The sequence below is a fragment of the Oncorhynchus kisutch genome, linkage group LG15 (assembly GCF_002021735.2).
Source record: "Oncorhynchus kisutch isolate 150728-3 linkage group LG15, Okis_V2, whole genome shotgun sequence".
Lineage (NCBI taxonomy): Eukaryota > Metazoa > Chordata > Actinopteri > Salmoniformes > Salmonidae > Oncorhynchus > Oncorhynchus kisutch.
The window spans coordinates 6,121,781-6,145,377 of NC_034188.2; the positions used below are offsets into that span (position 1 = coordinate 6,121,781).

General features: G+C 45.9%; 1 protein-coding gene and 1 non-coding gene across 2 annotated transcripts; both read left to right on the forward strand.

The window, feature by feature from the left end:
• Nucleotides 1-114: 114 nt before the first annotated feature.
• On the forward strand, nt 115-22,549 carry eef1g (eukaryotic translation elongation factor 1 gamma). The gene is made up of 11 exons (XM_020469958.2): nt 115-186; nt 1,384-1,461; nt 1,763-1,843; nt 2,529-2,592; nt 11,242-11,384; nt 13,607-13,750; nt 15,481-15,610; nt 16,057-16,267; nt 19,850-20,022; nt 21,352-21,476; nt 22,192-22,549. The coding sequence occupies exons 1-11, from the start codon at nt 175-177 to the stop codon at nt 22,348-22,350; spliced, it is 1,320 nt and encodes a 439-aa protein (XP_020325547.1). The 5' UTR covers nt 115-174; the 3' UTR covers nt 22,351-22,549.
• On the forward strand, nt 2,197-2,274 carry LOC116353750 (small nucleolar RNA SNORD36). The gene has a single exon (XR_004203247.1). It is a non-coding gene; the product is annotated as a small nucleolar RNA SNORD36 (small nucleolar RNA).
• Nucleotides 22,550-23,597: the final 1,048 nt, after the last annotated feature.

Below are 23,597 nucleotides of genomic sequence, written 5' to 3' on the forward strand. Positions count from 1 at the left end.
AACCTACGTAGAAAAATGTAAGATTTTATTGTTTAAATGTAAATTCGTACCCATATTTTCTTATTTGGGCAAAATTGGATTTATATTCAGTCAAACTCTGGTTACAGCGACGCGCCCGAACTGGCAGTAAATACGTCACTGGTGCGCGTCCACGTTCTTTCTCTCGTCCTAAAGATGGCGGCAGGGGTGAGTGAACTGGAGAGATGCTTTGTCACAGAATTTATACTTGCGTTTTAACAACCATCTGTACATTATCAGCCCCATCCATCCACTTATCCGCTACCTTTTAGTGCATCTGAAATATTTATGCCCTTTAAACGTTATTGCCGTGTTTATTTGTACCCCTTTTTCAGTCTTTCTTGACGATGCAGCATAATAGCTTGGGTGGTGGTTAAATGACGCCTCTTTCCGTGCCGTATGCCACGTTGGGTTTCTTCAGAGTCCGTAACGAATAATGAATGATATTTCATCGCAGTCGTATGTATACATTGCATATTTAGGACTTTGATGTTCTAATCAAAGCATCAACATATTGCCATCCGGAGTCTATTGGTAGCTTACTTGTGACCAGCTGGCTAACTAACGTTAAACTTAACAATAATGTAAACGTAACGTGTTGGTCCTATGTTTCATGAGCTGAAATAAACGTTCCCAGACATTTTCTGTACGCCCAAAAAAGCGGAATTCTCTTAAGTTTTGTGTACACATTTGTTTACGTTCCTGTTAGTGGGCATTTCTCCTTTGTCAAGATAATCCATTTACCTGACAGATGTGGCATATCGATCGAGAAGCTGATTAAACAGCATGATCATTACATAGGTGCACCTTATGCTGCCGACAAGATAATGTCCACTCTAAAATGTGCTGTTTTGATGCACACCACAAATGTCTCAAATTTTGAAAGAGTTTAAAATTGGCGTGCTGACGACAGGAATCCACCAGAGCTGTTGCCAGTTGTTTTTTTTGTCTGTTAATAATTTTGTTTAGTATATTTTACCTCTTATGTTTGTGGGATTGGAGAAGAAAGACGAGTTAAGGCTAAACGACAGACTCACCATTTAACTTGAGCCCAGCCTCGCTGATGCTATGCTATGCTATTTTCCAGATTTATTTTTTGTTGTTGACCACTTTATTTCTCTTTGGCCTCTGTTGATTTAAGTCACTCTAATCCTACAAGGGTAAAAACTCAATTACCTTTGTTATATTATTTGACCTATTGGTTAAAAGGTGTTTTTGATTGGATAACCCTACATAGCCTGCTGTTAGAACCCCATAGTTCTGTAGCTTCGACTAGTTACTGCTGTGTACCTTGTTTTTCCCTCCGCCATTTTTTAATAAAGTTGTGTTAAAAATTTAAAATAAAAACTCTTCTCCCTTCCACAGACTCTGTACACGTATCCAGAAAACTGGAGATCCTTCAAGGCTCAGATTGCAGCCCAGTACAGCGGTGCACGCCTCAAGGTACTACACGTTTAAACCTGCCTTCATCATATGTCTTTTTTTCTTATTGTCCTGTGTTTTGTTGTTAAATGATGTATTTATATCGGGTTTTTACTGCGGCTGTAAGGATGACAAACTAACTCTGTTTACACAGGCAGACCAATTCTGATCTTTTTCCCACTAATTGATCATTTGACCAATCAGCTATTTTGTCCATAATTGGGAGAGAAAAAAGAAAAAAAAATCAGAATTGGGCTGCCTGAGTAAACTCAGTCTAATTTTCCCTTTAGGATGAATTAAGTATCATCTGGTCTCTCTTAAGGTGGCCAGCAGCGCCCCCGCCTTCACCTTTGGACAGACAAACCGTACCCCCGCCTTCCTCAACAACTTCCCCTTGGGCAAGGTGAGTTTCAGCATCCCGTTTTGTAATGAGATGCTGTCTTACATGGTTACCCTATTCCCTACTCAGTGCACTACTTTACCAGGACCCTATATAGGTAATAGGGTGCGACTTGGTATATGGTTTCCATTTTAGTCATTTAGCAGACGCACTTATCCTGAGCAACTTACAGGAGCAGTTGGAAGTTAAGTGCCTTGCCTCAAGGGCACAACAACAGATTTTTCACCTAGTCACCTTTTCGGTTACTGGCCCACCGCTAGGCTACCTGCTTTACTGTGTACACATGCTTGAACTTGGACGATAATATTTTGTATTGTCTGTGGTTGTAGGCTTACATTCCTAAAATAGTTTGTATGATGCAATGATGATGATTTTTGAATTTCTTCACCTGAAATAATAATGACGTTTTATTGAGCATTTTAACCCTGAGCATCAGACGTAAACAGACCATTTTAACGTAGCCTGAGTCTACTCCTCGTCATCAAACACGGCAAGGTGTGGCACGATGGCACAGACTGGTGCCCAAGCTAGATTGAACATGGGTTTCATATCAATGCTGGGTTTTCCCAAAAAGAAAACAAAATGGTTGTTGTTGCCCGTCTAGGTACAGGTGTTGAAAATAGACTGAAACTAATCCAAATAAATGACTGAATTTTTGTTTGTTTGTTTTTACTGTCCCCCTCAACAGGTACCAGCTTTTCAGGGCGATGACGGCTTCTGTCTTTTCGAGAGTAACGCCATTGCTCACTACTGTAAGTCTGTTTCACGTCCCATTGCTCACTACTGTAAGTGTTTCACGTCCCATTGCTCACTACTGTAAGTCTGTTTCACGTCCCATCTTTTTCAGGGGTTTGTCCCAAATGGCACCCAATCCTCTACATACAATAGTGCACTATCTTTGACCGGAGGCCATAGGGTAGTGCACACTATAAGGAATATGGTGTCATTATGGACTCTAGCCCTTCTGCATTTTATGTGGACTGAAAGTGTCTGAAGATGAATTCAAACTAGTCACCTTTTGGCCAAATGTACAGTTTTGAATCCAAAATAGGTGACCTATGTGATGTGTGTAGATCCGATGAGAAGTTTTTTTGGGGGTGGATCACTACTGGCTTGGGGGGTGTTGGATCACTACTGGCTTTAAGGGGGGTTTGGATCACTACTGGCTTTAAGGGGGGGGGGGGGGGGGGTTGGATCACTACTGGCTTTAAGGGGGGTTTGGATCACTACTGGCTTTAAGGGGGGTTTGGATCACTACTGGCTTTAAGGGGGGTTTGGATCACTACTGGCTTTAAGGGGGTTTGGATCACTACTGGCTTTAAGGGGGGTTTGGATCACTACTGGCTTTAAGGGGGGTTTGGATCACTACTGGCTTAAAGGGGGGGGGGGTTGGCTCACTACTGGCTTTAAGGGGGAGTTGGATCACTACTGGCTGTAAGGGGGTTTGGATCACTACTGGCTTTAAGGGGGGGGTTGGATCACTACTGGCTTTAAGGGGGGGTTGGATCACTACTGGCTTTAAGGGGGGGGTTGGATCACTACTGGCTTGGGGGGGTTGGATCACTACTGGCTTTAAGGGGGGGGGTGGATCACTACTGGCTTTAAGGGGGAGTTGGATCACTACTGGCTGTAAGGGGGTTTGGATCACTACTGGCTGTAAGGGGGTTTGGATCACTACTGGCTTTAAGGGGGGGTTGGATCACTACTGGCTTTAAGGGGGGGGGGGGGGTTGGATCACTACTGGCTTGGGGGGGTTGGATCACTACTGGCTTTAAGGGTAGGGTGGATCACTACTGGCTTTAAGGGGGGGGGGTGGATCACTACTGGCTTTAAGGGGGGGGGTTGGATCACTACTGGCTTTAAAGGGGGGGTTGGATCACTACTGGCTTTAAGGGTAGGGTGGATCACTACTGGCTTTAAGGGGGGGGGGGTTGGATCACTACTGGCTTGGGGGGGGGTGGATCACTACTGGCTGTAAGGGGACGACTGATGAGCGTTTGGAGCAATGCTGGCTGTATCCAAGGCTCAGCCAATCGTTTTACACAACAGAATGCAGCACGCGACTGGAGAGAGAAGAGACGACCAACTTACTATTTACAGCATCAGCCTGCGCTCTGAAAGACAGTTTGTCAGTTAACTTACAGCAGCGCGTCCCCTGAACCATAACGAAGAGGTACTGTAGGTCAGAAGCCTGACCATGGAGACGGGGGGCTGAGAAGGTGATGGAGCAGTACTTCATGACCTGTAACCGGAAAAACCACCTGGCATTTGGAAAGTTTGAGGTGAGGGAGACAGTGTGGTGGAACAAGTATTGGTAGCACTGTGAAGTATCTTGCTAGCGGGATCGAATTCTCCGTTATCTAGCCAGAGAAATGTTGAGCAACATTAGCCAACTTATTAAATAATAGAGTTTATGGTGTGAAAATTAGAGGGCTCATAAAGTCAGACAGCTAACATTACAACATCAGATGAGCTGACGTTAGTAACCTAACCAATTCAATATAGTATTAACTGGTATACGACTCCTTGCCGTTCCTCAAGTTATAACGCGTTAGTTGCTTACTGGACCCTGGAAATCGGTGTGAAATGTTAACGAACTAACTACTATCTGTGAACTGATGGTTTCCCTCTAAAGTATGTGGTTCATTTTCAGAATGAGAGAAATAGGTGAAAATGAGTTGTTGCTTGTTAAACAGGTGGATTCAGGGATGAAGTGGACCTGGGCCTGGTTTAACAGGTGGATTCAGGGATGAAGTGTAGCTGGAGCTGGGCCTGGTTTAACAGGTGGATTCAGGGATGAAGTGTAGCTGGGCCTGGTTAAACAGGTGGATTCAGGGATGAAGTGTAGCTGGTCCTGGTTAAACAGGTGGATTCGGGGATGAAGTGTAGCTGGACCTGGTTTAACAGGTGGATTCGGGGATGAAGTGGAGCTGGACCTGGTTTAACAGGTGGATTCAGGGATGAAGTGTAGCTGGAGCTGGGCCTGGTTTAACAGGTGGATTCAGGGGTGAAGTGGAGCTGGTCCTGGTTAAACAGGTGGATTCAGGGATGAAGTGTAGCTGGACCTGGTTTAACAGGTGGATTCAGGGATGAAGTGTAGCTGGTCCTGGTTAAACAGGTGGATTCAGGGATGAAGTGTAGCTGGGCCTGGTTAAACAGGTGGATTCAGGGATGAAGTGTAGCTGGAGCTGGGCCTGGTTTAACAGGTGGATTCAGGGGTGAAGTGGAGCTGGTCCTGGTTAAACAGGTGGATTCAGGGATGAAGTGTAGCTGGTCCTGGTTAAACAGGTGGATTCAGGGATGAAGTATAGCTGGACCTGGTTTAACAGGTGGATTCAGGGATGAAGTGGAGCTGGAGCTGGGCCTGGTTAAACAGGTGGATTCAGGGATGAAGTGTAGCTGGAGCTGGGCCTGGTTTAACAGGTGGATTCAGGGGTGAAGTGGAGCTGGGCCTGGTTAAACAGGTGGATTCAGGGGTGAAGTGGAGCTGGAGCTGGGCCTGGTTAAACAGGTGGATTCAGGGATGAAGTGTAGCTGGACCTGGTTTAACAGGTGGATTCAGGGATGAAGTGTAGCTGGGCCTGGTTTAACAGGTGGATTCAGGGATGAGGTGTAGCTGGACCTGGTTTAACAAGTGGATTCAGGGATGAGGTGGAGCTGGGCCTGGTTTAACAGGTGGATTCAGGGATGAAGTGGAGCTGGAGCTGGGCCTGGTTAAACAGGTGGATTCAGGGATGAAGTGTAGCTGGTCCTGGTTAAACAGGTGGATTCAGGGATGAAGTGGAGCTGGGCCTGGTTTAACAGGTGGATTCAGGGGTGAAGTGGAGCTGGAGCTGGGCCTGGTTAAACAGGTGGATTCAGGGATGAAGTGTAGCTGGACCTGGTTTAACAGGTGGATTCAGGGATGAAGTGTAGCTGGACCGGGTTTAACAGGTGGATTCAGGGATGAAGTGTAGCTGGAGCTGGGCCTGGTTTAACAGGTGGATTCAGGGATGAGGTGTAGCTGGGCCTGGTTTAACAGGTGGATTCAGGGATGAAGTGTAGCTGGGCCTGGTTTAACAGGTGCATTCCGGGATGAAGTGTAGCTGGGCCTGGTTTAACAGGTGGATTCAGGGATGAAGTGTAGCTGGGCCTGGTTTAAACTGGATGCTGCTATAGAGGTGAAAGAAACACCACACACTTTCCCTCTTTCTCAATACAGAGTTATGGCAGGTGTTACTCTGCCTGAAAGAGATCAATTATGCAAACAAACGGTCTCATTCTTGGGGCACAGGTAACCTAGTGGTTAGAGTGTAGGTGCGGCAGGTAACCTAGTGGTTAGAGTGTAGGTGCGGCGGGTAACCTAGTGGTTAGAGCGTTGGGCCTGTAACTGAAAGGTTGCTAGATTGAATCCCCGAGCTGACAAGGTACAAATCAGTCGTTCTGCCCCTGAACAGGCAGTTAACCCACTGTTCCTAGGCCGTCATTGAAAATAAGAATTTGTTCTTAACTGACTTGCCTAGTTAAATAAATAAAATCTCTGCTGGCACATTGTAGAACAGATGTCCACAGGCAGAAAGTGTACACTGGAATAACCTGCAGTGTAGCCCAAAGATATGGTTTTAGTTGTGTTGAACTTGACAGTAACACCTGAGAGTGAGGAGGATTATTACATGTTTTACTCAGTGAATGTTATTTTTCCACACATGAAGTCTTGTGCACTTGATCGATGGCCACTATAATAGACCAAAAATAGAATCCCCGTTTGTTTCATTCTATTTCTACTTTAAGATGTTTTCCCCCAAGTGCAATATTTACGTGTGTGTGGTCACAAGCGTTCTATTATAAAGGCTGTCATGGTAACAAGCGTTCTATTATAAAGGCTGTCATGGTAACCAGCGTACTATTATAAAGGATGTCATGGTAACCAGCGTACTATTATAAAGGCTGTCATGGTGACCAGCGTACTATTATAAAGGATGTCATGGTAACCAGCGTACTATTATAAAGGCTGTCATGGTAACTGCAATATCAGTGTTGTGTTTATTTCTCAAGACTTGAGTGTCTTTTTGCAGTAAAGTCTAGGCAACAAATTACATTGGATTGCTGTCGTTACATTCTTTAGCTGTGAGTCAGATTCACATGAACCATTTTTTATTTTACACACCGAGACTAATCATGTAGATGAAATTCTTTTGTTTAATTAGTTAACCTTCATTTCAACCTAGCAGGGGATTTTGTCTTTTGCATGTTTCAGTGAAACTGTTTTTTGTCCCTCAGCAGTTTCCATCCCTGTGAATTGTTTTGATTCTTTTAAGACAAGGGTGGCCAGCTACCCTCCTCCATAGCAGCCCTCATACAGGGTTTGGTTTCCAGCTGTCCTAATTGAACACCTCATTCTACTAATCAGCTGACAATCATGGACTTGGTTGGTTGCATTGGGTGTTTAGGGCTACAGCCCCGTTCTTCTCATGAACACTTGCATATTTTCTCAAGTGGATGAAACAAGGATGGAGAATTGAGACTCAGCCCAAGCCTGTTTAGCCAGTATCTCTCCAGAGGCAGTGTTTATCAATATCTAATATACATAGCTAGATCTGCTATGATGAAAATGAGATTTATTAAATATTTTAACTCGGTAGTTGTTATACAGACCATTGTCAGTGAGGCTGAGCCTTTAGTGGCTGTCCTCTCTCCCTGTGGTGTCTGGCTCTGTCCTCTCTCTCCCCTGTGGTGTCTGGCTCTGTCTTCTCTCTCCCTGTGGTGTCTGGCTCTGTCTTCTCTCTCCCTGTGGTGTCTGGCTCTGTCTTCTCTCTCCCTGTGGTGTCTGGCTCTGTCCTCTCTCTCTGTCCTCTCTCCCTGTGGTGTCTGGCTCTGCCCTCTCGCTATGGTGTCACCTAGAGAGTAGGGTTGGGCTGTGTACCGGGGTATAATTGGAATTACCCACAGGATGGATTTCATAAACTGTCAAATTTCGTTGAAACAATTTTATATATTTTTTTTTCTCGATAGATTTCAATATTTTGTAGACACTGAGTAAATACCTGTAGTCTACTTGTGCAACACGAAAGGAGATTAACGACACATCTCGTTATTCATTTTGCTTGTCACATTATTAGTCGTTATGAACAGTAGTTCCCCCAGAACAGTGTGAGCTGGTGAGTCTATAGTGTTGTTCGTCATATCAGTGAGTCTTGTGTTGTGTGGTGCACCTGAGGTGAAGTCATTCACTACTAAATGTTTCGTATCTTATAACTGTCTAAGATGTGCTATAGTCTCCAGCTGTGTATTTGGTTTGTTGTTAGTTATCTAAGTGGCTGATTTTAATAAGGAGACACAGGGGGGGGGGGTTCTGCTTTGTTTTTTCGAAGTCAAAGATCTCTGGATCTGTGCAGCTGCCATATCTCTCCCCCCCGTGGTTCCCGCTAGCGTTACCCCCCCCCTGTGGTTCCCACATTTTTTGGTTTTGATTCCAGCACTACACAGTTGATCCAAATAACCAACTCCTCAAGCTTTGATGATTTGAATCAGCTGTGTAGTGCTGGAACAAAAACCAAAACGTGCTCCCAGGGGGGAACCCCATGACTGTGTTTAGGAAAACCGCGTGCTAGAGAACAGATGGCTTGAGGCTCTGGTTGTGTTTCCTTAGTGACAAGGTTATGGGTTGTAATTATGAGAGGTATTGACATGTAGAAAGGACATAGCTGTCTGTCTAAACTACTGGCTCACAGCTCGGACACCCCACAAGACATGCCTACAAGAGGTGTCTTCACAGTCCCCAACTTTAGAGCAGACTATGGGAGGCACATAGTCTTACATAGAGCCATGACTACATGGAACTCTATTCCACAGTACTACATAGAGCCATGACTACATGGAACTCTATTCCACAGTACTACATAGAGCCATGACTACATGGAACTCTATTCCACAGTACTACATAGAGCCATGACTACATGGAACTCTATTCCACAGTACTACATAGAGCCATGACTACATGGAACTCTATTCCACAGTACTACATAGAGCCATGATTACATGGAACTCTATTCCACAGTACTACATAGAGCCATGACTACATGGAACTCTATTCCACAGTACTACATAGAGCCATGACTACATGGAACTCTATTCCACAGTACTACATAGAGCCATGACTACATGGAACTCTATTCCACAGTACTACATAGAGCCATGACTACATGGAACTCTATTCCACAGTACTACATAGAGCCATGACTACATGGAACTCTATTCCACAGTACTACATAGAGCCATGACTACATGGAACTCTATTCCACAGTACTACATAGAGCCATGACTACATGGAACTCTATTCCACATCTAGTAACTGATGAAAGCAGTAAAATTACTGCTCACAGTGTGTTGTAGATAAGTGGTAGTGGTGGAGTAGGGGCCCCCGTGCACACAGTGTGTTGTAGATAAGTGGTAGTGGTGGAGTAGGGGCCCCCGGGCACACGGTGTGTTGTAGATAAGTGGTCGTGGTGGAGTAGGGGCCCCGGGCACACGGTGTGTTGTAGATAAGTGGTAGTGGTGGAGTAGGGGCCCCCGGGCACACAGTGTGTTGTAGATAAGTGGTAGTGGTGGAGTAGGGGCCCCCGGGCACACGGTGTGTTGTAGATAAGTGGTAGTGGTGGAGTAGGGGCCCCCGGGCACACGGTGTGTTGTAGATAAGTGGTCGTGGTGGAGTAGGGGCCCCCGGGCACACGGTGTGTTGTAGATAAGTGGTAGTGGTGGAGTAGGGGCCCCCGGGCACACGGTGTGTTGTAGATAAGTGGTAGTGGTGGAGTAGGGGCCCCCGGGCACACGGTGTGTTGTAGATAAGTGGTAGTGGTGGAGTAGGGGCCCCCGGGCACACGGTGTGTTGTAGATAAGTGGTAGTGGTGGAGTAGGGGCCCCCGGGCACACGGTGTGTTGTAGATAAGTGGTAGTGGTGGAGTAGGGGCCCCCGGGCACACAGTGTGTTGTAGATAAGTGGTAGTGGTGGAGTAGGGGCCCCCGGGCACACAGTGTGTTGTAGATAAGTGGTAGTGGTGGAGTAGGGGCCCCCGGGCACACGGTGTGTTGTAGATAAGTGGTAGTGGTGGAGTAGGGGCCGTGAACATATTGTAATGTTTTTAATTGAACTGCCTTAATTTTTGCTGGACCCCAGGAAGAGTAGCGCTCCATAATAAATACAAATAGGTAAACCTCCCACAAGAAGACAAAAGGACATTGTTTGTTAACATCTAAGCTTCTTTAACGTTGGTAAATGCTGAAATCATGAGGGGGATGAATAAATGAACTGTTAGTGCACAGAACAGTCTTTCTCCTTATCAATGACACCAGTTTAGAGCAGCTCTCACCCTGTTCCTGGAGAGATACCGTCCAGGAGGTTTTAACTCCAACCCTGTTCCTAGAGAGAAACCTCCTGTAGGTTTTTAACTCCAACCCTGTTCCTGGAGAGAAACCCTCCTGTAGGTTTTTAACTCCAACCCTGTTCCTAGAGAGAAACCTCCTGTAGGTTTTTAACTCCAACCCTGTTCCTAGAGAGAAACCTCCTGTAGGTTTTTAACTCCAACCCCAGTGCTAACTTGGTTCAGCTTTTCAACCAGCTATTTATTAGAATGATGTGCGTTAGATGAGGGTTGGAGTTAAAACCTACAGGAGGGTATCTCTCCGGGAACAGGGTTGGAGTTAACCTACAGGAGGGTAGCTCTCCAGGAACAGGGTTGGAGTTAAAACCTACAGGAGGTTAGCTCTCTAGGAACAGGGTTGGAGTGAAAACCTACAGGACGGTATCTCTCCAGGAACAGGGTTGGAGTTAAAACCTACAGGAGGTTAGCTCTCCGGGAACAGGGTTGGAGTTTAAACCTACAGGAGGGTTTAGATCCATCCTTATCAGTGGGATTTCTCTGCCACAACACCAGGGTGTTTTATAAAGGAATACCACTGCAGTGGAAAGCCCTGCTAGCATACTGTATCTGGGGGTTTTGATCTGAGATATAAGTTATGACTGGACTTTTCTAAGAAAGGTCATTGGTCTGAAAAGTCCACCAAAGCGTTTGGATTCTCACAGCCCTTTGGGACGACATTACCTCGTTAAGACCTGTGCCCACATTCTCATCTTGTGGACTGTCTTTTGACTTGCTGCTTTTTGTTCTATGCTGCTCTGTCTGTATGCTACGTCTTGCTTGTCCTATGTTGCTCTGTCTGTATGCTATGTCTTGCTTGTCCTATGTTGCTATGTCTTGCTTGTTCTATGTTGCTAATGTCTATATTGTAATTGTTTTTAATAACCTGCCCAGGGACTGCGGTTGAAAATTAGCCGGCTGGCTAAAACCGGCACTTTTACTGAAACGTTGATTAATGTGCACTGTCCCTGTAAAAAATAAACTCAAACTCAAACTCTTCTCCTCCAGTGAGCAATGAGGCCCTGCGTGGCAGCAGTCCCCAGGCCCAGTCCCAGGTGCTTCAGTGGGTAAGCTTCGCTGATGCTGAAATCATCCCTCCAGCCTCTACGTGGGTCTTCCCCACTTTGGGAATCATGCAGTTCAACAAACAGGTATGTACGGTTATCACTGATGCTATTTCTGGGTTTGTTCCAGGTCCACTGTATTGTAGTTATGCTGTAGATCAGGTGTGGGCAATTCTAATCCTCGAGGGCCTGATTGTTGTCACAGTTTTGCCCCCAGTTAACACACCTGACTCCCAACAATCACCTAATCATGATCTTCAGTTTAGAATGCAGTGTGATTAATCAGCTGTGTTTGTTAAGGGTGGAGTAAAAAGTGTGACTCCAATCAGGCCTTCGAGACGCCCAGCCCTGCTGTATATGATCATATCTTACAACCAGGGTGGAAATTACCTTTTTTCTCCACCAGCCACATTAAAAAATCTACCAGCCACTCAGATTTTTCCCAGCAAACATATTATTTTTATTATTACACCAAAACATATCATTTCTATGTATGTGTGTATGTGTTGCAGGACATTAATACACATATCATTAGTCCTGTGGGTTATTACTGTAGGACATTACTACATATCTGTCATTAGTCCTGTGGGTTATTACTGTAGGACATTACTACATATCTGTCATTAGTCCTGTAGGACATTACTACATATCTGTCATTAGTCCTGTAGGACATTACTACATATCTGTCATTAGTCCTGTAGGACATTACTACATATCTGTCATTAGTCCTGTAGGACATTACTACATATCTGTCATTAGTCCTGTAGGACATTACTACATATCTGTCATTAGTCCTGTAGGACATTACTACATATCTGTCATTAGTCCTGTAGGACATTACTACATATCTGTCATTAGTCCTGTAGGACATTACTACATATCTGTCATTAGTCCTGTAGGACATTACTACATATCTGGCATTAGTCCTGTAGGACATTACTACATATCTGTCATTAGTCCTGTAGGACATTACTACATATCTGTCATTAGTCCTGTAGGACATTACTACATATCTGGCATTAGTCCTGTAGGACATTACTACATATCTGGCATTAGTCCTGTAGGACATTACTACATATCTGGCATTAGTCCTGTAGGACATTACTACATATCTGGCATTAGTCCTGTAGGACATTACTACATATCTGGCATTAGTCCTGTAGGACATTACTACATATCTGGCATTAGTCCTGTAGGACATTACTACATATCTGGCATTAGTCCTGTAGGACATTACTACATATCTGGCATTAGTCCTGTAGGACATTACTACATATCTGGCATTAGTCCTGTAGGACATTACTACATATCTGTCATTAGTCCTGTAGGACATTACTACATATCTGTCATTAGTCCTGTAGGACATTACTACATATCTGTCATTAGTCCTGTAGGACATTACTACATATCTGTCATTAGTCCTGTAGGACATTACTACATATCTGTCATTAGTCCTGTAGGACATTACTACATATCTGTCATTAGTCCTGTAGGACATTACTACATATCTGTCATTAGTCCTGTAGGACATTACTACATATCTGTCATTAGTCCTGTAGGATATTACTACTTATCTGTCATTAGTCCTGTAGGACATTACTACATATCTGTCATTAGTCCTGTAGGACATTAATACATATCTGTCATTAGTCCTGTAGGACATTACTACATATCTGTCATTAGTCCTGTAGGATATTACTACATATCTGTCATTAGTCCTGTAGGACATTAATACATATCTGTCATTAGTCCTGTAGGACATTACTACATATCTGTCATTAGTCCTGTGGGTTATTCCTGTAGGACATTAATGCATATCTGTCATTAATCCTGTGGGACATTAATACATTTGTCATTAGTCCTGTGGGACATTAATACATATTTGTCATTAGTCCTGTAGGACATTACTGTAGGACCTATTTTGTCAGTATTGCTGTTGATAATCTCTCACAACACCTAGAGAATGTTAATTCACATGCTCTAGTGATCACCTGAGAGATGTTCAGCGTGACCATCCATTTCCCCACATCAGTTCTTAGGAGCTACCTCATCAGTTCTTAGGAGCTACCTCATCAGTTCTTAGGAGCTACCTCATCAGTTCTTAGGAGCTACCTCGTCAGTTCTTAGGAGCTACCTCGTCAGTTCTTAGGAGCTACCTCGTCAGTTCTTAGGAGCTACCTCGTCAGTTCTAGTTAACTGCTACTCGGATCAATTTGGATGCCATGTCTCTTGTCCTGTAGCCTCTAGTCTTGTACAGTGTAATGTATCCATTGGTAATTGTAATGCATTGCATCCACCCCTCCCTCCAGGCAACAGAGCAGGCCAAGGAGGAGATGAAGAAGGTTTTGTCTGTCCTCAACCATCACCTCAACACCAGGACCTTCCTGGTTGGAGAGAGAGTCAGCCTGGCTGATATCAGCGTGGCCTGTAGCATGATCTGGCTCTATAAACAGGTATGATTTTTCTCTTTGACTGTTATGACAGCGAATACCCTAGGGGCTTCATGTCTCTGATTTAGTCTGGGTGGGTGTTTCCCTATGCGTTCCTGAAAGTACCTGTTGGACTGCACACACTTTGCTTCAGTTAACTGATCAGTGGTTTGTTGAATCAGGGAACCTCGTGTGTTTATTAACAAACAGGGTGTGTCTCAAATTGGCTCCCTATTAAGTGCACTTTGGGACTAAAACACAGGGATGATTTACGAGACCGTAACCATAGTGATGGACTAAAACACAGGGACGATTTACGAGACAGTAACCCTAGTGATGGACTAAAACACAGGGACGATTTACGAGACAGTAACCCTAGTGATGGACTAAAACACAGGGATGATTTACAAGACAGTAACCATAGTGATGGACTACAACACAGGGATGATTTACAAGACAGTAACCATAGTGATGGACTACAACACACTAGTGTTCCATTTAGGATGGTTTACCGGAGACAGTAACCATAGTGATGGACTACAACACACTAGTGTTCCATTTAGGATGGTTTACCGGAGACAGTAACCATAGTGATGGACTACAACACACTAGTGTTCCATTTAGGATGGTTTACCAGACAGTAACCATAGTGATGGACTACAACACACTAGTGTTCCATTTAGGATGGTTTACCGGAGACAGTAACCATAGTGATGGACTACAACACACTAGTGTTCCATTTAGGATGGTTTACCAGAGACAGTAACCATAGTGATGGACTACAACACACTAGTGTTCCATTTAGGATGGGTTACCAGAGACAGTAACCATAGTGATGGACTACAACACTAGTGTTCCATTTAGGATGGTTTACCAAAGACGGTAACCATAGTGATGGACTACAACACACTAGTGTTCCGTTTAGGATGGTTTACCAAAGATGGTAACCATAGTGATGGACTACAACACACTTTCAATGGAGATTGAAAAGTCCATTGATGGATTTTGAATCCAGGACTTAATCTGGGTCCGGGAACCCTGACGATATGGCTTTGATGTCGTATGACTTGGCCTTGGTCAGTATTTCTCTGTCCATTCCTCGAGGGAGTACCTCCTAGGACTGCACATATCAGCTCTAGATACAAACGTGCTCGGTGGATTGGGAAACACTGTCCACATGGTTGGTTTGGGCTAGTAGAACTGGCCGCCACGGTGGTTGGTTTGGAGTAGTAGAGTTGGCCACGGTGGTTGGTTTGGGCTAGTAGAACTGGCCACGGTGGTTGGTTTGGAGTAGTAGAGTTGGCCACGGTGGTTGGTTTGGGCTAGTGGAACTGGCCACGGTGGTTGGTTTGGGCTAGTGGAACTGGCCACGGTGGTTGGTTTGGGCTAGTGGAACTGGCCACGGTGGTTGGTTTGGGCTAGTGGAACTGGCCACGGTGGTTGGTTTGGGCTAGTGGAACTGGCCACGGTGGTTGGTTTGGGCTAGTGGAACTGGCCACGGTGGTTGGTTTGGGCTAGTGGAACTGGCCACGGTGGTTGGTTTGGGCTAGTGGAACTGGCCACGGTGGTTGGTTTGGGCTAGTGGAACTGGCCACGGTGGTTGGTTTGGGCTAGTGGAACTGGCCACGGTGGTTGGTTTGGGCTAGTGGAACTGGCCACGGTGGTTGGTTTGGGCTAGTGGAACTGGCCACGGTGGTTGGTTTGGGCTAGTGGAACTGGCCACGGTGGTTTTAAATTACCCTCTCCTCCTGTAGGTCCTTGAGCCTTCCTTCCGCCAACCGTTCCCCAATGTGACCCGCTGGTTCCAGACCTGCGTCAACCAGCCCCAATTCAAGACCGTGCTCGGAGAGGTCAAGCTCTGCGACAAGATGGCTCAGTTTGATCGTAAGGACCAACCTTAGCATTAAGCATTGTTCTAGTTTCATGATCCAAAAATTATGTTTTCTGTGAAGCATAGTATTGTATAAATATTTGGAGTTTGTTTTCATGGAGAAGATTGAAAGGTGTTTATATGAAGTAATTTGTCACCCACCCAAGACCGTACTATCATGACAGAGGCATCCACCTCGTTGTGAAATCTAATCCTTGGGAGAATAACGCAGGACTTTGGCACAGGTTAAAGTAGACCCAATCTACAATAATCTGACTAGAAGACCTGGGACAATAGTTACTATATTATGAGTGGTGCCGGTACGCCCCACTTAAAGCACTGATGTATGCTAATGTTGTCAATTGGTAATAGCATTTCGTTTTGAAAAGATGCAAACGCAAGGATACACTGAGTGTAGTACACTACACTGGATTGGTTATTGAATGTCTTTATTCTCCAGCCAAGAAGTTCTCTGACATGCAGCCCAAGAAAGACGCCCCCCCCAAGAAAGACGCCCCCCCCAAGAAAGAGAAAGCTGGAAAGGAGGGAGGCAAACCTCAGGAGAAGAAGAAGAAGGAAGCTGCCCCTGCTGAGGAGGAAATGGACGAGTGTGAAGCAGCTCTGGCTTCAGAACCCAAAACAAAGGACCCCTTTGCTCATCTGCCAAAGAGGTATTTCATATCTCCACCTACATCAGACCTGAGGGTTATACTGACAACCTGGATCAATGCGTTAGCAAACTATAACTTGTCTAAATATTGTGATTTTAATTTGTTTGGAAGATGAGCTTGACATGGTCTTAATTGTAATTTAATTTGATTTATTGTAATTTATTGAAACAACCAATAACAAACTCTTGAGTGTGTTTCAGATGTCTGGAAACAGATTTTCAGACATCTTTGCACTGAAATGATGTTTCCATAAGTATTCAGACCCTTCACTCAGTACTTTGTTGAAGCACCTTTGGCAGCGATTACAGTGTTGAGTCCTCTTGGGTATGACGCTCCAAGCTTGGCACACCTGTATTTGGGAAGTTTCTCCCATTCTTCTCTGCAGATCTTCTCAAGTGCTATTTTCAGGTCTTTCCAGAGATGTTCGATTGGGTATAATTCCTGGCTCTGGCTGGGCCACTTAAGGACATTCAGAGACTTGTCCCAAAGCCACTCCTGTGTTGTCTTGGCTGTGTGCATAGGGATGGTAAAACCTTTGCCCCAGTCTGAGTGCTATGGAGCAGGTTTTCATCAAGGATCTCTCTGTACTTTGTTCCGTTCATCTTTACCTCGATCCTGACTAGTCTCCCAGTCCCCTGCCTCTGAAAAACATCCCCATCGCATGATGCTGCCATGCTTCACAGTAGGGATGGTGCCGGATGTCCTCCTGATGTGACGCTTGGCGTTCAGGCCAAAGACTTCGGTCTAGGTTTATTCAGACCAGGGAGTCCTTTGGGTGCCTTTTGGCAAACTCCAATCGACCTGTCATGTGCCTTCTACTTAGGAGCGGCTTCCGTCTGGCCACTCTACCATAAAGGCCTGATTGGTGGGGTGCTGCAAAATGGTTGTCCTTCTGGAAGGTTCTCCCATCTCCACAGAGGAACTCTGGAGCTCTGTCAGTGACCATCAGGTCCATGACCAAGGCCCTTCTCCTATTGCTCAGTTTGGTCCGGGTGGCCAGCTCTAGGAAGTGTCTTGGTGGTTCCAAACTTTTTTCATTTAAGAATGATGAGGTCACTGTGTTCTTGGGGACCTTCAATGCTGCAGAGATGTTTTGGTACCCTTCCCCAGATCTGAGCCTCGACACAATCCTGTCTCAGAGCTCTACGGCCAATTCCTTCGACCTTATGTCTTGGTTTTTGCTCTGACATGCACTGTCGACTGTGGGACCTTATATAGACAGGTATGTGTGCCTTTCCAAATCATGTCCGAACAATTGACTGTACCACAGGTGGAGTCCAATCAAGTTGTAGAAACTTCTCAAGGATGATCATTAGAAACAGGGTCCACCGGAGCTCAATTTCTAGCCTCTTAGCAAAGGGTCTGAATACTTTCTTCTTTTTTTAAATTTGAAGGTATTTCTGTTTTTGTATTTGCAAAACAATTTTAAAAACCTGTTTTTGCTTCGTCATTATGGGGAATTGTGTGTAGATTTGAGGAAACATTTTAGTTAATCAATTTTAGGATAAGGCTGTAACGAAATGTGAAAATTTCAAGGGGTCTGAATACTTTCTCGAATGCACTGTACACTGAACTCAAATGTAAACGTAACGTGTGAATGTTTTGGTCTCATTATTTCATGAGCTGAAATAAAAGAGCATCAGAAATGTTCCAGACGCACAAACATATTATTTCTCTTCCTGTTAGTGAGCATTTCTCCTTTGCCAAGATAATTAGCCACGTGACAGGTTAAACATCCAATTATCTGGCAACAGCTCTGGTGGACATTCCTGCAGTCACCAAGCTACTGCTCCCTTACCTGGGAAAGCACCAAGCTACTGCCCCTTACCTGGGAAAACACCAAGCTACTGTCTGGCAACAGCTCTGGTGGACATTCCTGCAGTCACCAAGCTACTGCTCCCTTACCCGGGAAAGCACCAAGCTACTGCCCCTTACCTGGGAAAACACCAAGCTACTGTCTGGCAACAGCTCTGGTGGACATTCCTGCAGTCATCATGCCAATTGCACGCTCACTCAAAACTTGAGACATCTGTGGCGTTGTGTGACAAAACTGCACTTTTTTGGGGGGTGCCTTTTATTGTCCCCAGCACGAGGTGCACCTGTGTAATAATCATGCTGTTTAATCAGCTTCTTGATATGCCACACCTGTCAGGTGGATGGATTATCTTGGCAAAGGAGAAATGCTCACTAACAGGGATGAAAACAAATTTGTGCACAACATTTTAGAGATGCTTTTTTTGTGTGTATGGAGCATTCCTGTGATATTTTATCTCCGCTCGTGAAACATGGGACCAAAATGTTGTTTTTTAAATATTTTTCTTCAGTGTATAATTGGCTTCGGAGAAGAGAAGGGGTGAGCTTAAGATTCTGTCTGACTATTTAACTGTATGTGTAGAGACTCAAGCTGTCCCAAATGGCTCCCTAGGGTCCCTAGGGCACTAGTCAGAAGTTGTAAGGAACCTAGTATCATTTGGGAAGTATCCCAAAAGGCAGAGATTGAGTTTTGAGAGAGCTAGAAACTGGTATGCTGGCTGCGTGGAATGTCTACCAGAGCTGTTGACAAGAGTTTGGCAGTACGTCCAACCGGTCTCACAACCACAGACCGACCACGTGTTTGGCGTTGTGTGGGCTTGCGGTTTTCTGATGTCAACGTCGTCAACAGATTGGGGTTATGGTATGTGCAGGCATAAACTACGGACAATGAAAACGATTGCCTTTTATCGACATCAATTTGAATGCGCAGAGATACCGTAATGATATCCTGAGGCCACTTGTCGTACCATTCATCCACGTTCATCGCCGCATGTTTCAGCATGATAATGCACAGCCCCCATGTCTCAATGATCTGTACACAATTCATGGAAGCTGAAAATGTCCCAGTTCTTCCATGGTCTGTATACTCACCAGACATGTCACCCGTTGAGCATGTTTGGGATGCTCTGGATCGGTGTGGATGGCAGCGTGATCCAGTTTCCACCAATATTCAACAACTTCACACAGCCATTGAAGAGGAGTGGGACAACATTCCACAGGCCACAATCAACAGCCTGATCAACTCTATGTGAAGGAGATGTGTTGTGCTACATGAGGAAAATGGTCACACCAGATACTGACTGGTTTTCTGATCCACGCCTCTTTATATATATATATATATATATACATATGTGACAAACAGATGCATATCTGTATTCCCAGTCATGTGAAATCCATAGATTAGGGCCTCATGAATTAATTTATTCATTTTGACTGACTGATTTCCTTATGAGCTGTAACTCAGTAAAATCTATGAAGTTGTTGCGTTTTTTTTTCCAGTTTTTTTTCTCCAGTTTATTTAGTCCTGTGTATCCTACATGATCTGCTCATAACTTCTCTTTTCTCTACTGGTCAATAGTTTATTGTGTACGTGGTCGGATTGTGGTCTAATAACTCAATCTTCTCTTCTCATACCTCTCATTCACTATACCGGTCCAAAGTCTATATATATATATATATATATATATCAACCTCTGTACTCTACATTGCCACCTAATAACTCGGTCTCCTCGTGTCCTGCTCTCTCTCGCTCTCTCTCTCTCTGTGTAGTGCGTTTGTCATGGATGAGTTCAAGAGGAAGTACTCTAACGAGGACACGCTGACTGTAGCCGTGCCCCACTTCTGGGAACACTTTGACAAGGAGGGCTACTCCATCTGGTACGGCGAGTACAAATTCCCAGAGGAGCTTACCATGACCTTCATGAGCTGCAACCTCATCATGGGTGAGATACCTACCACAGCCGTCCATAGGCTCTATACCCACAGAGACACACAGCCGTCCATAGGCTCTACACCCACAGAGACACACAGCCGTCCATAGGCTCTACACCCACAGAGACACACAGCCGTCCATAGGCTCTACACACACAGAGACACACAGCCGTCCATAGGCTCTACACCCACAGATCCACTCAGCCGTCCATAGGCTCTACACCCACAGAGACACTCAGCCGTCCATAGGCTCTACACCCACAGAGACACACAGCTGTCCATAGGCTCTACACCCACAGATCCACTCAGCCGTCCATAGGCTCTATACCCACAGAGACACTCAGCCGTCCATAGGCTCTACACCCACAGAGACACACAGCCGTCCATAGGCTCTACACCCACAGAGACACACAGCCGTCCATAGGCTCTACACCCACAGAGACACACAGCTGTCCATAGGCTCTACACACACAGAGACACACAGCCGTCCATAGGCTCTACACCCACAGATCCACTCAGCCGTCCATAGGCTCTACACCCACAGATCCACTCAGCCGTCCACAGGCTCTACACCCACAGATCCACACAGCCGTCCACAGGCTCTACACCCACAGATCCACTCAGCCGTCCACAGGCTCTACACCCACAGATCCACTCAGCCGTCCATAGGCTCTACACCCACAGATCCACACAGCCGTCCATAGGCTCTACACCCACAGATCCACACAGCCACCCACAGAGACACACAGCTGTCCATAGGCTCTACACCCACAGATCCACACAGCCGTCCATAGGCTCTACACCCACAGATCCACACAGCCACCCACAGAGCCACACAGCTACCCACAGAGCCACACAGCTGTCCATAGGCTCTACACCCACAGATCCACACAGCCGTCCATAGGCTCTACACCCACAGATCCACACAGCCACCCACAGAGACACACAGCTGTCCATAGGCTCTACACCCACAGAGACACACAGCCGTCCATAGGCTCTACACACACAGATCCACACAGCCACCCACAGATCCACACAGCCACCCACAGAGACACACAGCCACCCACAGAGACACACAGCTGTCCATAGGCTTCACACGCACCAGACTCCCAAATGAATCATTTAGAAAGTAGTGACACGTGTACTTCATACTGTTAAGGTACAGTTATGTAGACACCGACTCGACAGTATATTTCAAGTCCATCTCAATTAACACGCAGCGTGACGGCCAGGTATTTAGAGTCAAGGATTCCACGTGATCATTGTCCAAAAAGTACTGAATGTCTGGAGTCTTGAGGGTGTAAAAATGGCGATGTTCTGAGAGCGGCTTCATCTTTCAGGAATGTTCCAGCGACTCGACAAACTCCGCAAGAACGGCTTTGCCAGCGTGATCCTGTTCGGAGGGAACAACGACAGTAGCATTTCTGGAATCTGGATCTTTAGGGGACAGGACTTGGCTTTCACTGTGAGTTTCTGTTTTCCCCTTGGGGTGGAAGGACATTTTTACTAGGCCATTCTGGTCTGTTATTCGCCCTGGGGATAATGAAGTTGACTAAACTGAGCACTTTTGGAGAGACACTGGGGGACTGGTTTCCCAGACATAGATTAAGTGTAGTCCAGGACCACAACAACAAAATTATTTTAGTTCTGGACTAAACTTAACGTGTCTGGGAAACTAGTCCTTGTGGTTGAATTGAGAATGTGCTCTTGGAGATCTCTGTGTGCACACACATACAGAGATAGATATGTGGGGCGGCAGGGTAGCCTAGTGGTTAGAGCATTGGACTAGTAACCGAGCTGACAAGGTACAAATCTGTCGTTCTGCCCCTGAACAGGCAGTTAACCCACTGTTCCTAGACCAGTTAACCCACTGTTCCTAGGCCGTCATTGAAAATAAGAATTTGTTATTAACTGACTTGCCTGGTTAAATAAAGTTAAAATAAAAAATAAAGAGATCTCCAAGAGCACATTTTCAAGTCAACTATATATATATAATATATATGCACATTTTGTGTGTACAAAATAACATATAACGAGTAACTTGGTTGATCTTGTTATAGTCTCACCAAGCATTGATAAACCCTACAAGTTACTTCTCTCCCAATATTGGGGATATCGTTAATTCAATGATTGTGTGCTTGCGTTTAGTTGACCACTTATGATCTCTCCCTCCTGTGTAGCTGTCTGATGACTGGCAGATTGATTACGAGTCTTACGCCTGGCGCAAACTGGACCCCGACAGCGACGAAACCAAGACCATGGTCAAGGAGTACTTTGCTTGGGAGGGAGAGTTCAAACACGTGGGAAAACCCTTTAGCCAGGGCAAGTGTTTCAAGTGAGCAGCGTGGAGGAGGATGGCACCATGACCCCTATATGTCCGACGCTATACATCAACACCTTAACCTAAAGGACATTCAACCACCTTAAAAACTGCACTTGGACCTTCTCAAACTGATCTTCAGTTGGAGTGGATTGTGTCGCAATGGTTCAACAAAAGTACTTGTTTTGAGTTGGCAAATAAACATGTTTTCCACATTGTTTTTGGTGATAGAATTCCCGCCCCCAAAAAAAGGAATGGTAGATTTCTTGACTCTTTTTGTTGTTTTGTGGCCTTGAGTTGTGTCCCCTCACCTCTTGAGCCTGACTCTCTTCTCAGTTCAGAGTGCCAGTCTGTTTGAGCCACTACCTTGTCAGTCATTGTCATGTTTGGCTTAACAATGAGCAATGGAATTGGCACAAACAGATCTGGGACCAGGCTAATTCGGTTAAAATATTCAGTCATTTTATTGTTTTGGTGTATCTACCATGGAGCCTCGCGACTCTCCCGCCCCTCCCTCAGCCTCGCGACTCTCCCGCCCCTCCCTCAGCCTCGCGACTCTCCCGCCCCCTCCCTCAGCCTCGCGACTCTCCCGCCCCCTCCCTCAGCCTCGCGACTCTCCCGCCCCCTCCCTCAGCCTCGCGACTCTCCCGTCCCCTCCCTCAGCCTCGCGACTCTCCCGCCCCCTCCCTCAGCCTCGCGACTCTCCCGCCCCCTCCCTCAGCCTCGCGACTCTCCCGCCCCCTCCCTCAGCCTCGCGACTCTCCCGCCCCCTCCCTCAGCCTCGCGACTCTCCCGCCCCCTCCCTCAGCCTCGCGACTCTCCCGCCCCCTCCCTCAGCCTCGCGACTCTCCCGCCCCCTCCCTCAGCCTCGCGACTCTCCCGCCCCCTCCCTCAGCCTCGCGACTCTCCCGCCCCCTCCCTCAGCCTCGCGACTCTCCCGCCCCCTCCCTCAGCCTCGCGACTCTCCCGCCTCATCCCTGCGACTCTCCCGCCCCTCCCTCAGCCTCGCGACTCTCCCGCCCCCTCCCTCAGCCTCGCGAGTCAGTGTTTCTGGATTAACTAATGAATACATTGGTTACATCGTCTATAAATGGACAATTTTGTGAACTGTCTTGTGTACATTTTAAATTGACACTATTTGATAGCAACGGTGTCTGCTAGAGATGACGTACAAGGAGCTTGCAGGGATTTGTAGTTTTACGTGTCTACTTTTTGATGCTAATTAGCATTTTCTAACCCGTGTGTAAAATAGAGCCAATTATATTG

Bases quoted from the DNA above. Each gene is read 5' to 3' on its own strand.
- eef1g (XM_020469958.2), top strand. The intron at 1,844-2,528 runs GTGAGTTTCAGC...CCCCCTCAACAG, and splicing joins ACAACTTCCCCTTGGGCAAG to GTACCAGCTTTTCAGGGCGA. The intron at 21,477-22,191 runs GTGAGTTTCTGT...CCTCCTGTGTAG, and splicing joins GACAGGACTTGGCTTTCACT to CTGTCTGATGACTGGCAGAT.